General features: G+C 45.5%; 1 protein-coding gene and 1 long non-coding RNA gene across 2 annotated transcripts; one reads left to right on the top strand and one right to left on the bottom strand.

Annotated features, from left to right (window-relative positions):
* Positions 1–4,305: 4,305 nt before the first annotated feature.
* On the bottom strand, positions 4,306–8,354 carry rdh8a (retinol dehydrogenase 8a). Its single transcript, XM_037256879.1, has 6 exons — positions 8,005–8,354; positions 6,266–6,427; positions 5,447–5,626; positions 5,284–5,377; positions 4,772–4,955; positions 4,306–4,692 (listed from the first exon to the last, which is right to left on the bottom strand). The coding sequence occupies exons 1-6, from the start codon at positions 8,108–8,110 to the stop codon at positions 4,465–4,467; spliced, it is 954 nt and encodes a 317-aa protein (XP_037112774.1). The 5' UTR covers positions 8,111–8,354; the 3' UTR covers positions 4,306–4,464.
* A 1,640-nt stretch (positions 8,355–9,994) lies between these two features.
* Positions 9,995–11,294, top strand: LOC119125944. The gene is made up of 2 exons (XR_005098551.1): positions 9,995–10,110; positions 10,872–11,294. It is a non-coding gene; the product is annotated as an uncharacterized LOC119125944 (long non-coding RNA).
* The last annotated feature ends 996 nt before the right edge of the window (positions 11,295–12,290 follow it).

Raw genomic sequence — 12,290 nt, 5'->3', positions numbered from 1 at the left:
GAGGAGAGGCCTTGTGACGGGAAAAGCGAGGACCCACACAAGTTGTCTCAAAGTCACATTCCAGGGGACGTTTTTCCCACTGTCGAGCAAACACATGGCTGTGTTCTCGCTTCTGGCTTACGTTCAGGGGAGTGGGTGATTGTGAGTGGGGTCCTGGACGCCACTCATGGCCCAGCTGACCTCTGGCACATGCCACAGCTAGGCTATTCTGCGCAGGTCAGGGGAAAAGGCAAGAGGGCCCGGTTGTGGGAGAAAAAGATCTTGCCATTAATATGGAATACAAACTCTTGGCTTTGATTCCACGGGAAATATTTCAACTGTACATGGGAAAAGCTTTTGCTGCGTTTGTCTTTTTGACGGATGGGCGGTAATGCTTCTGATTCTAATAGTACTTAATTTTAATCTTACTTCTTATCCGCCTTTAGCTTTAGATTACGACATACTATGTGGGCGATGCCACTTTTGTGTTCACTTTATCAAACAATCCTGAGCTTCTTCAGGATGATGAGCAAAATATCCTCCCTATGTTGCGGCATTTCCTCTGAGGAGGAGTTTATTTGGCTTGTGGCCGAGGGGGGGGATGCATTTACACCATACTTAATGATCGGATGAGAGAGAGACAACAGATAAATAAATCAAAGGGGAAACCAACATGCTACATTCTGGCATGTGAAGGGCGGAAAAATAGAAGTAAAAATGAATGTAATCTAATTTGCTGTTAAAGACAGACATGGAGGGGGGGGGGGGGGGGGGTGAGAGGGAGAGTGGCCAAAACGACAGAGGAGTGTTTGTGTTCTGATTAGACCCAGCCAAATGGAGGCGGCTCACCAATGGAGATAACCAACAAAGACGTCTCTTCACCGAGGACAAATCGACGAACATCTTTTCACGGTCAATAGATGGAGGCATTCTTTTGTTTTGATGAGGGGACGGGGTAAGGGAGGAGGAGGGGGCGAAAAATCAATGGACACGGCGCACAAAGATCCCCTTCATCCCGCTCGCCGTGCAGGCCCGGATCAAAATACGCACGCTGGCTGCACAGCGTGCACTCCAAACATTTTCATTGCTCTTCAGATTCAAGTGCGAGTTTCACAAATAAACATCGGGAGATTTTTCTGGGTACGGACACATGCGGGAAAACAATACTGGAAAATGTGGGGGTTGAAAGAAAATGCTACAAAAAGTTTGAATGTGTATTTGAGAGGTGGGCCCACAGACAGCACAGGTGTGAAGGGTATTTAAGGGGGCAAAAAAAAATGCAGAGGAAAGGGTGCAACAGGTGTTTGAAAGCCCGGAGGTGGTGAAATGTACTGTCACAGCAGAACCTCAACTTTTGACTTGTTTGGATTCTAAAGAGAAAAAAAATCCATTCATGACTGAATAGTAAACTTGGATGTCAGTCATGAAAAACGCATTTGTGGGGACATGTGACTTGCAGGGACTTTTGACGCAAGAGGCCTGGTGTGGTTTTCGAGTGGATTGTTTGAATTCAGTTGAGCACTAAAATAATGATTTACATTTAATTAAAAAAATTACATGCTCATGGTTTTGTGCTAATTTAAAATTGTTTTGCAAAATGTCAAGCTAGGAAGTGTGCTAACGTGTCATTTAATCACAGCACTGACTATGTGTTTGTTGTTTTCCTCTTTGTCCTTCTTTTTATCTTCCAACATGGTGCAATATTACACCGATATTACATCATTGTAGAGAATAAAAGCGCAGCATCGCATTACCCGCTATCAGATGACATTGTTTCCCAGCCTTGCACCATTACCCGTAATTCTCTTGTTGGGGAATGACAAGGCTGGTACACGCACACAAAAACACACACACACACTCACTAATCACAGCCGCAGGATCTGAGAGCCGACTCTCTTGGATTGTTTGTGTTGTGGTCTGAAGAGAAGGGGAGCGAGCTAATCACGTCACGCTCGCCACAATAGTATTTCTGTCGGACAAACAATACGCGTGACTCATCTCTTTTGAAAAATGCCCCCAAATGATTTTGCAAAAAAAAAAAAAAAAAAACGTCTGGACTCAGAACCGGAGAGAATCTCCCCCGCCCGATTTGTCGTTGTTGGGTGTGTGAGAGGTCATCGCACAGCGGAGGTAAAGACGGACAGAGAGGGCAGACAGACAGTGGCGAGATGGATGTTCTCTGTTTGTTTCTCCCCGTCGCCTCTGTTGCTTTAACGGACGCCGCAGGACAACTTGGCCTTCTCCTTGTTTTGACGCGGGAAAGATTGATAGTGGTCCCCTCATACTCCATATTTGGTCAATGCATAGCGCAGCCTCCTTGAAGCTCGTGATTTTGCAACAAAAGTCACGGTAAAGGCTCTTAAAGGAGTGACGGAGGGTTTGCGATAAAAGCCGAGTCTGCTCCCGAGTTGCGCTGACCCGGGATCAGGCTCGAGCACTCCGTCTAGACAGCCGCTCCTTTTAAAGCCGCCGTCCCCGAGCCTCGCGAGCCTTTTCTTTGCCGAGTTATCCGAGTCTAGTTCTCACAATTTCCTGACCTCGTGTCTTTGTCGTGAGCCCGTCCCGTCCATCTCATCATAATCTCGAAAGAGGTGAGCCGGTCCTCGAGTCTGACAATGAGGATGCTGGCAAGTGGATTAAGCCGTAACACAAGAGAGCAGGCCAATCGCGTGCACATTAAATATTCCGCCGGCATGCCAAAGATAAATATGGAGGCTCGGCTCTTTATTATGCGTGGGCGCTGGTAAACAAGTTGGTATTCAAGTCTTGTGAGTTTAGCGCTTCTGTACATGTGACAGGGCGACAATACGGAGGAGACCTCAACATGACATGCTGCCCTCATTATGTTGCAATTAGGCTCTTGATAGTGAAACAATGGTTTGATGAGCGACCCGCTTCAATGAGACTTCTCTACATCTCCTGTCTTCATTCAATTAGTAAACAGCTCTTCCATTCAGGCACACCAAATTCCCACTTTCCCAAATCCGACCCCCCCCCCCTCCATCCCTGCCCTTCGCCTCCAGCGTCCCAACACTTGCATCCTCAGAACACTCGGGACAAACAAGACCGCCCCCGCCCCAACTTACTCCTACTCCCCCCTCCCTCACCCATTTGATTGTGATTGACAGTGCTTTTGTTCCATTGTGGGGAGCTGTCGCCTCTGATGAAGACACATACACAGAGGCGAGGAGCTCATTGTACGACGTACCGAAACAACAGGTCCGACACCGGTTGCGCGGTCCCCGTAACGTGACGGCGACCGTGTGTGCGAACCTGTCACACTCTGGACACGGGGTGCTACCGGGGTGTCACCGTGAGGATAAAAAGCCTTAAGGCAGGTCCCGGTCTGGTGGGCTGAGGCGGACAGCTGCCGAGGGGAGGCTCGGGGCTCGGCGGTGCGTCTGAGGGAGGCCGTCATTAGGGCGCACCCCTCCTCGGGGATGGGAACCAGGTCACATTCTCTCACACGGCACAAAGCGGGGTGCATGCCCGAGAGGGGCGGGGGCGATGGGTAGCGGCCCATGACCTCTTTATATCCATCAACAGATCACTAACTCGGCCCACGGTCGCGCACATAAAACGCATTCACGCACACAAACGCATGCTAATGGGCATGTGCATACCGACAAATGCTAAAAAGTTTTTCTGCGTGAGGCCTCTTAGCTGAAAACTCAACTATGAGCTTTCGATGACCACGTCTGTCAAATTGTTTTTTTTCGGGGCTAATTTAAGAAGATATTAACAGATATGACAGGATCATGTTACCAAATTTCCAAACTTTTGTGAGAATTTTAATAACCTGCATTAGTAAATCCAATGAATGTAAAAGGCTCATTAGCATAAAATGATTTGGATCTGCTCATAGGAATTTGTTTTTTTTTCCCCAAGACAAACTCCACTCAACTTTGTATTTTTATAATAGTTATTCATCACTTTGATTGAATGAGGAATTGAAAATGGATCTGTCTACTTGCTGGCGAGTCTCAGAGACTCCCAGGCTGTAAAATACTGCCATCTACGGCTCCAGAAGAAGCCTCACAGCAAAGCAAAGCGGCCAGTCTGGAGTGTCACGTGGACAAATATGCTTGTAAAAGGTAAATCAAATTTTTATTTATTAAAAAACAAAACAAAAAAACGTTTTCAAGAATATATGATTTACCCTTAAGAAAACTTGCAACATGATTGAAATTCATCAAAATTATGATTACACAGCAGTTATGACCATGAGGTGTGGATTTATTATTGATATGCTAGGCTATGCGTTAGCATTATTATGACCTTAAAAAAAAATTAAAACATCTCTCTGCGGTTGAGCTCACCGTTGTGCTTTGTGTCTGATGTATTTTGTGCGTATCTTAATTTTGATATAATATATTTATGCATTTGCGTTTACTGTACACTGTTGAATCAAGGTGCCTTTTTTTTTTTGGGTGTAATGACTGATTCCGGTACCCGAGTTTGATGGTGACGGCGGGGGGATTGTCCTCAGTTGGGAGAAAGCGTGCGTCGGCGCAGGCAGCTGCACGTCAGGCACTTGAGGATGCTCATGGTGATGTGCATGAGAGGTCCGAAATTAAAGAGCAGGTTGTAGAAGGTGTTGACAGACAGTCCGCCGGTCTCGTCGGCGTACTTGAGGGCCACGATGGGCGTGTACAGGCTGTTTGTCAGATTCCTGAAACGAGGGCTGCTGGACTCGATCACCTTCTTAGTGCACTGGAGGGGACGACAAGCGACGTTGGGTCGGCCATTTTTTTTCCCCCACCATCCAAAAAAGTACAAGTGTCTTACTCACTTTAGCTATGTCCTCTGGCGTCTGACCCATGGCTTCGAAGATATCTATCGATGACGGCAGGTAAACGTCTTTAAAATAACGAACCGTGTCGGCGTCCGCGCCTGGGTACTCCATTTTGGCCACATCCTCCATCATTTTGGTCTCAAACTCCGTGTGAACCGGACCCGGCTCGATCATTGACAACCTGATGAGAAAGTTGGACGGGATTAGTGATTGACTCCGTTTTCTTAAACGATCATTTCGTCAACCTCATTGCCTAAGATATTTTAACATTTACAAAAAAACAAACATTGCCATGTTTAAGGAGCTTACGCATTGTTGCGACACAAGGTGAACTTATGCAAACAAATCCAATGCTGCCATCTGCTGGTCATAGTTAAATTTTTCCCATCTTATGATCAAACCAGAGTTGGACAACACCATTCCCATAAAATAAAAAACAGTTGACGGTAATTGACGCCGACGGCGCTCTTCATTGGGAATATGGCTCTTAACGAGTTCACATACGTTACCTGACGTTGAACTTCATCAGCTGCACGGCCATGCTCTCGCAAAAGCCCTCCATGGCAAATTTGGAAGCGGTGTAAACATCGTTGAACACAACACCTGTTCCGAGACAAGCAAAAGCAAATCAATTGGTGCACCAGATTCCGCACAGGATCAACGGACGCCTACCCTGAAGACCCATGACGCTGCTCATGACCACAATGTGTCCGGACCGCCTCTTCTTCATGTCTGGCATGACCTCTTTGATCATGCGGACGACTCCAAAGAAGTTGGTCTCGAACACTCGCTTCATCTCATCGATGCTGATGCTCTCCACGGGGCCAAGCAAGCCCACGCCTGCATTGTTTACTGTCAGAGATAAACACACAGTGCTCAGCATCAGATAAACAACTACGCTTGGGAAGATCGGCTCGATGCAGCTCTGCTTTACTTCTGGTAGCTTCAATTGAGCCGACCACCAGAGGTCAGTGTAAAAGCAAACACACTCAAAAAAGTGTGACGCAACAGTTGGCGTTGACAAAGGCCTTGTAGTTCTTGAGTAATGAGGTGAAGGGGCTTTGGACTTTGCACAAGATGCAAGCAGGCTTCTAAAAAGAACCTTTCTTCACATTCGAGCCTTAGCACATGATCCGACTTTATTATTAAAGAGCTTGTTTGGCGCATCCAAGCAGAAAATACGTATTAGACCTGCTACACTGACCCCATTTCCTTATGCTGTCGCCACTACATTTAAGAGAGTACATTGTGTCAATTGGGGTACTGATATATAAAAAAGAAATAATTTAATTGTATCAAAAGAATACTGAGTATAAAAGCCTCAATAAGTGTCCAATAAGAAATTTCCCAAAGTTCCGGACAGGCCTTGCAGTCCTGCCTAGACTTCAATCTGGATTCAGAACGTCTCAACTCCTCTCTGAGCTCGTCAGTACGTCACTATTATATGATAAATTGGGACATTGTGAGGTCATGTAGGGCAGACTGACTCACTCAAGATATCAATATGACGCTCCTTCACGCTGTTGATGCACTGCTTGACCGATTGGTCGCTGCACACGTCCAGCGGCAACAACACCAAGGTCTTCCCGTACACGTCTCCGGCCGCTTCCACCAGTTTGTTCTTCTTCTTCAGGTCACGCATGGTCGCGATGACTACAGGGGGGTAGACAACAAGACAGACATTTTTATATTGTACAAAATGTTATGGCTGCTAGTTAACAATAATGACCAACGGCACCGAGGTGGCACACGGGACTTTGAGCTCTTTGATCAGAGAGGCCACCGCTATGCGACTTCCTCGTTACGCACCATCAAGCACACGCAACACACTCAGAGAAGCCGCGGGGGTCAAAGTTCCCGCGACACGCACGCCTCACAGGACACAGAGCTGATTCGGTTTGAACTTTACACGCCGGGGCCACATTAGCCCACAACTGCGAGGCCTCGTACGTTTCGCTGAGTCGGCCGAGTGACGCTATCAGGGGGAGGAAAACACTCTTGCGCAACGTAGGTCAGGGGAGGTAAACAAGGAGTTGGCCTCCAGTGATAAACATCCAAGCGTCATGTCAGTTGGCTGAGTATTTTTAGATGAAGGCAAACAGTGTTTGAGGTTTCTTAATTGAGAACCAGCCTGGCAAGTACTCGCCAACAGTTCCGATATCGTATGGCATCGTGAAGTAAATTAAGAACAATGTAGCAATTTGCGAGGCAGACGAAGAAATGTACGTTTGACTGCGAAAGCAACAAGAGGGCCATTGTTCTCTGGGGCTCCTGCAGGAATTACGCTCGGGCCACTTGAACATTCTTGGACGAACCACACTGAGTTGCAAACACAACTGAATGAACTAAGCACCGCTTTCACGTAATATTCCATTTTCTTTCCCAAAAGGGTCTTCGGAAATTATCTGGTGACCTCCACTATTCATAGGGCGACTCCTCAACATGTTTTCACATAATTTGTGGTGCAAAAAAAATAATTGTAAGTATAGTGTTTACCTTGGAGATATTCTGTGGTTGAACAAGACGCTTTTTCGAAACACTTTATGGTCAATGCTAATGTGTGAATGCTGAGTTCGGAGGAGGTATAACAAAATGGTTGACTTTTCCACAGAAAATTAAATTCTGAGTGATAACATGGATGGAGAAGAGCTTGAGTGACTCCCAGGCACCATTGAACACTTCAAATGGGAGTGAGTCTTTGCTTGTACAGGTCTCAAACTTTGCCCCCCTCCTCACCTTAAAACTTTGGCTCTGTAGGCCTATTAGACACGGTACTAAAGCAGAGCGAGCGGTGCATATACCCACAAAGGCTAAGGTTGGGAGGAAAAAATACAGGGGGGTTTGTGGTGGAGAGGTCACGTGAAAGAGAAGTGACAAGCCTCCTTTTTACGATGGTGCCTGGAAAACCAAGTCTCCCCGGAGAACCCCCCTCAGCCCCCCCTCCCCTCCGGCCCTGGAAAGAAGTGGGCTTTCACATGATAATGGCTCAAGCACAACACAAAACAGAGGGGTGACTGATTCCCGATCCTCCCTTTAAAAAAAAAAAAGGAAAGGCGGGGGTTATAGATACCATATCCGCGCGTGGACGCGACACCGAGTGCGTAAAAAGTGCGTAAAAGGAGCCTAGATGGCACGTTTCAGCCCTGCAGGGGGGGACCACAAAAGTAAACATGGACCCGTTTTTCCGAAAGGCCACTAGTAGGTCTTTAAAACAGAACCGAAAAGTTTACCATGGTAACGCTTCTTCTCATCTCTGGCCAGCGTGACGGCGATTCTCAGGCCGATGCCGGAGGAGCAGCCGGTGATCAGCACAACTTTCTGCCCGCCGTTCGCCATGATGAGTGCGGATAAGGGAGCCGTGCAGCTTCGAAGCGCTTCTCGGCTCCTCCGGATGCTTTAGCTCGCTCGGCCCCGACTAAATGCGGATCGCTGCGGCGGCCATGTGAGCGTCTAATGCGGTCACATGCCCCGGCAGTGGGATCACCGGCTGCAAAGTACGTGGCATCCCGCGCAAGCCCGTGCACGTTTAAGACTTATTCCAATGAAGTTAGTGTAATTCCTCACCGAAAAAAGAAGGGGGGAAAGTGATGCGTGAGCGTGCGCGTGACAGAGGGGGCAGTGCTTATGTGATTACGAAGCGGGATACAATGTGACACGATTATTATTTTTTTTTTCACAGCATACTGTTGACACGTTGTTTTGTTTATAGCCGCTGTTTCCAGGTTACGTCACAACTTTCGTAAGATTTAATTTTATTCATTCTTGGAACACATTGATCAATTCTTAAAAGGTGAAACATAGCATTAATTAAGAAAAACAAAATGCGTCATTTAATTTTATATAATATTTTTCAACTAGCACTTGCTTACAATTTATTTCGAAATTGTACTTTAGTAAATTTACAATATGCAAGTAAAGTTGCAGTCACTTAATGCCTGAGGTTGTGCTGCCATCTTGTGGTTAGAAAGTATAGCACAGGCTCAGTGAACGCAGCCAAGAATTGACGAAGGCAGAAATTAAATCACAGTAATCCAAAACTGAAGCAAAGGAACTGAAGACAAATCCCATCCAGGTTATCATCAGTAAATCGTTTTTCAGGCTTTGTCAACTGTGAGTGACGTTGACAGGGGTCAAAGTGCATCTGATAAGAGCTCGAGCAGACTTGTTATTTTTGTCTACCGTGTGAGGTCAAAGTGCAAGAGCTGCCTTTCATTTTTTCAGACGACTGCCTTTTGGGCATGAGTGGAACAGATTGTTCTCTTGTGCAGATTTTAAACATTTGTAAAGCATCAAGGTTATTATTTGGTCACAGCAGGGAATTATGTAAAGAACTCTGGCCACAGTATGAAGGCCGGGAGATGTTGACATACTCTGGAGGTGAAAAGAAGCCTCCACTGTCAGGGAGCAGCTGCTCATTTCCTTCAAAACGCTGAAAGGAGATATTCTCGCAGCCATGCGGGTCCAAGCGAGACTCACCACAGGCTGGTGGCTAAGCTAACAAATCACTCCATGTAGCCCAAATATATCAAGATAAAAACCGGTTGAATTGATTTTCATTCATCACGGTAGTGATCAAGCTTCTATTATCGCTTGATCTGCAGATCAAGCTTCATTTCCTCTCGCTGTAGCAAATAAATAAAACACTCGCTGGGATTTCCTGAGAGTTTATTGTCTGCTCACTTGCGTGATCTTAACAATGGAGCTAGCTGCTAGATGATTCCTTGCATTCTTTTGCATGCTTAGAAGGTGGACAGGTGTGGATGGAGATAATGAGGCGCTGTGACCCACATTATGATCCCTGAAGCTGCCACTGTGGAATTTCAGAAAACTGAGCAATGAAGACCACGAGAGTCAGCGGGCGAGACAAAGACGAGGAGATAATGCAAGTCAATACTTGTAAACGTTGACCCCCCCCTCCTCCCTCTCCACTTTAATCTTTTTTGTTTCTTTCCACCTTTCAGCACTGACACCTTAGAGCATTTTCTTTACCTAGACGCTCTGCTCCCTCAACTCCATCCATAACTTTTTATTTTTCCAGAGTTGCTTCATATCTGATGATCCCCCGCACAGCCCACCCTCATCACAATCTTCTTTTATAGCTTTATTTCCAATTTCCTGTTAAAAGATTCGAGGATGCACGTGCAGAGATTTCACTGTCCTCAAACTGACTTCTAGTGAGCCAGTCAGATTTTTAGTAACTAAAAAAATACTTTTTCTTTTCAAGACGATTGACAGTGCGCCTGGGAATGACGACGACCTGAGCGGGTCGGAGTGGAATGTTTGCTGCAGGTCATCAGTGGCGCTTTCTGCTCTTTTGTGCACAGTCTGCAGAGGAGGTGTGGAATGCAAACTTGATGAGAAGAGACGCGAGGAAAGAGATGGCGCAATGGATGGGCTGCGAGTGGAGGGAGGGAGAGAGTCGACTTAAAAACAGAAAAGAATTGGTTTGAGAAGCTGGGAAAAGGTTCTAGGGGATGTGGGGGGGCGTCAAAACTGTTGCGACAGCTGCAGCACAGCAAATTAAATAAAAAAACAATAAAAAACAGCACAGCAAAGATCATCAAAAGGTGGTGACCAGAGAGAAATAAACTCACAGATACAAGATTTGTTTCAAAAAAGGATCAAAACTGAACCTTTGGGAAAGCTCAGTCTGCAACGTTAGCTAGCTTAGCACTCCCACCAAGTCTAATGGGCACAATTATCACCACACTGGCATTTCCTTTTTGCTGAACTAGTCAAACATTTCCACATTCAGAGTTTTTTTTTTCCAGTGGAATTGAATTGTAAAAGAAGCTAGCGTTTAACTAATGAGCACAAGCGGGAATCATTAAAAAAAAAAAAGCTCCAACCATATATAGCTGATAAATTTTTCTCGTTCCACTCCCAAGCTCATTCAACACATTCCTTGAAATCAGCTTTGTCAAAATGACAAAGTGGAAAAAAAAAAAAAACACCCTTGCCCTTGAATATATATAAATCATTTTCAAATGAAATTAGTCCATTCTGTCTTTTCTCCCTCTCTTGCCCCTTCCTTCACATAAATATTTTCTTTGGCTGTTTGCATTTTGTCATGTTCTGGCATGTTTTTCTTCCACAGACAGAGCTGATCCCAAGGAAGCTGAATGGAAAGGCCACTCCAAAAGATCTCCTCCTAATCCCCGACGCTTCTCAAGTCCACTCGAGGATGCTAAAAAGTCAGACCACGCCTCGCAGATGCCCGAAATAAGGTCAAGCGGTCGGCTTTGCGTGGCTTGGCGTTTAAAACGATTAGCGACGTCGGCCATCTTTGATACTCACGTGAACCTGCGTCATGTTATGAGCATGGGTACAGTAAAATATGAAATGTATAAGGGGATATTTAACATTGTAAATTGATATTTCCCGAGATTTGCGTTTGCAAAAACAGGCTCAGTTGATCTCTGCTGATTAATTTTTTTCCTGCATGTATGTAAAAAAAAACAGAGCAGCCTTACCTTAATCACCAAATCTGAAATCTGAAACAGCCTCCTAAAAAAAAAAAGAAAAGAATTAAATTTAATAAAGGAGTGTCTATTTTCCCTCAGAAAGATCAACTTGACGTTTGAGCTTTGCTGACATTCCCATTTTACAGCGGCTAACTTATTTTTACACTTGTCTGACAATGAAGAAGGTTCCCCATGTTGACCTGCACCTCCTCAGCATTTCATCAAGAGCGTTGTGATTTATGAAACGTGACAGGCTGCCGGCACGGGGAAGGATAAATAGCTCCGTTGCTAAACATTTGTTGCGGACCTGACAAATCAATTAGGCCTAAGTTGGACTCGTGTACACAGCGCAAGTATTTGTCACCCACGGTTCAGACTGTCCACGGGACTCTTGGTAACTATCTGCTAAAAGCTGCTCGGAATGTGCGCGGCTCCCATACGGGCGGGCCTGTGAGAAGAGAGACGGACGGCGGTGGGAGCTTGGACAACTTCAATATGTCCACAGATATTATTTGATCATTTAGGCCAGGGATTGTCAACCGGTGGTTCGCGACCCTCTAGTGGTCCATGCCGGTATTACAGGTGGTCCGCAAAATTGGAAATGGAACATAATTGTAACATTTTTAAAAATAAAATTGATTTATTATTTAGACTTGATTTATTTTCCAGCTAATTTTGTGAATCATTTACCCATTTACTTTGAAAAATAATGTTCCGCCAAAGCAGAGTTGCTTCTTGGTTATAATGATGGTTCCTTGGACAAAACCCCTGATTTAGACGATTTGTTTGAGAGCTTCAAGGCAGGACATGCTGACCTCTCAGATGAGTCATAGATTATTTTTGTTCATAATAAGAAGAAAATGTCTAATGAGCTCTCCACTGAGGCTCCATTTTACACGGCTGACTCACAATGCGGTGTATTGTGGACTTTTTTTTTTTTTTTTTACGGCTGACATGCATGACATCAAATGACATCAGGCAACAAGCAGATTAACAAGGGTGATCCACATGTCACCTCGGTGGATAATGATCGTGTCAACAAGTGAGAGCGA

Source organism: Syngnathus acus, chromosome 8, assembly GCF_901709675.1.
Source record: "Syngnathus acus chromosome 8, fSynAcu1.2, whole genome shotgun sequence".
NCBI classification, from domain to species: domain Eukaryota; kingdom Metazoa; phylum Chordata; class Actinopteri; order Syngnathiformes; family Syngnathidae; genus Syngnathus; species Syngnathus acus.
This window is presented reverse-complemented; position numbering and strand designations above follow the sequence as displayed.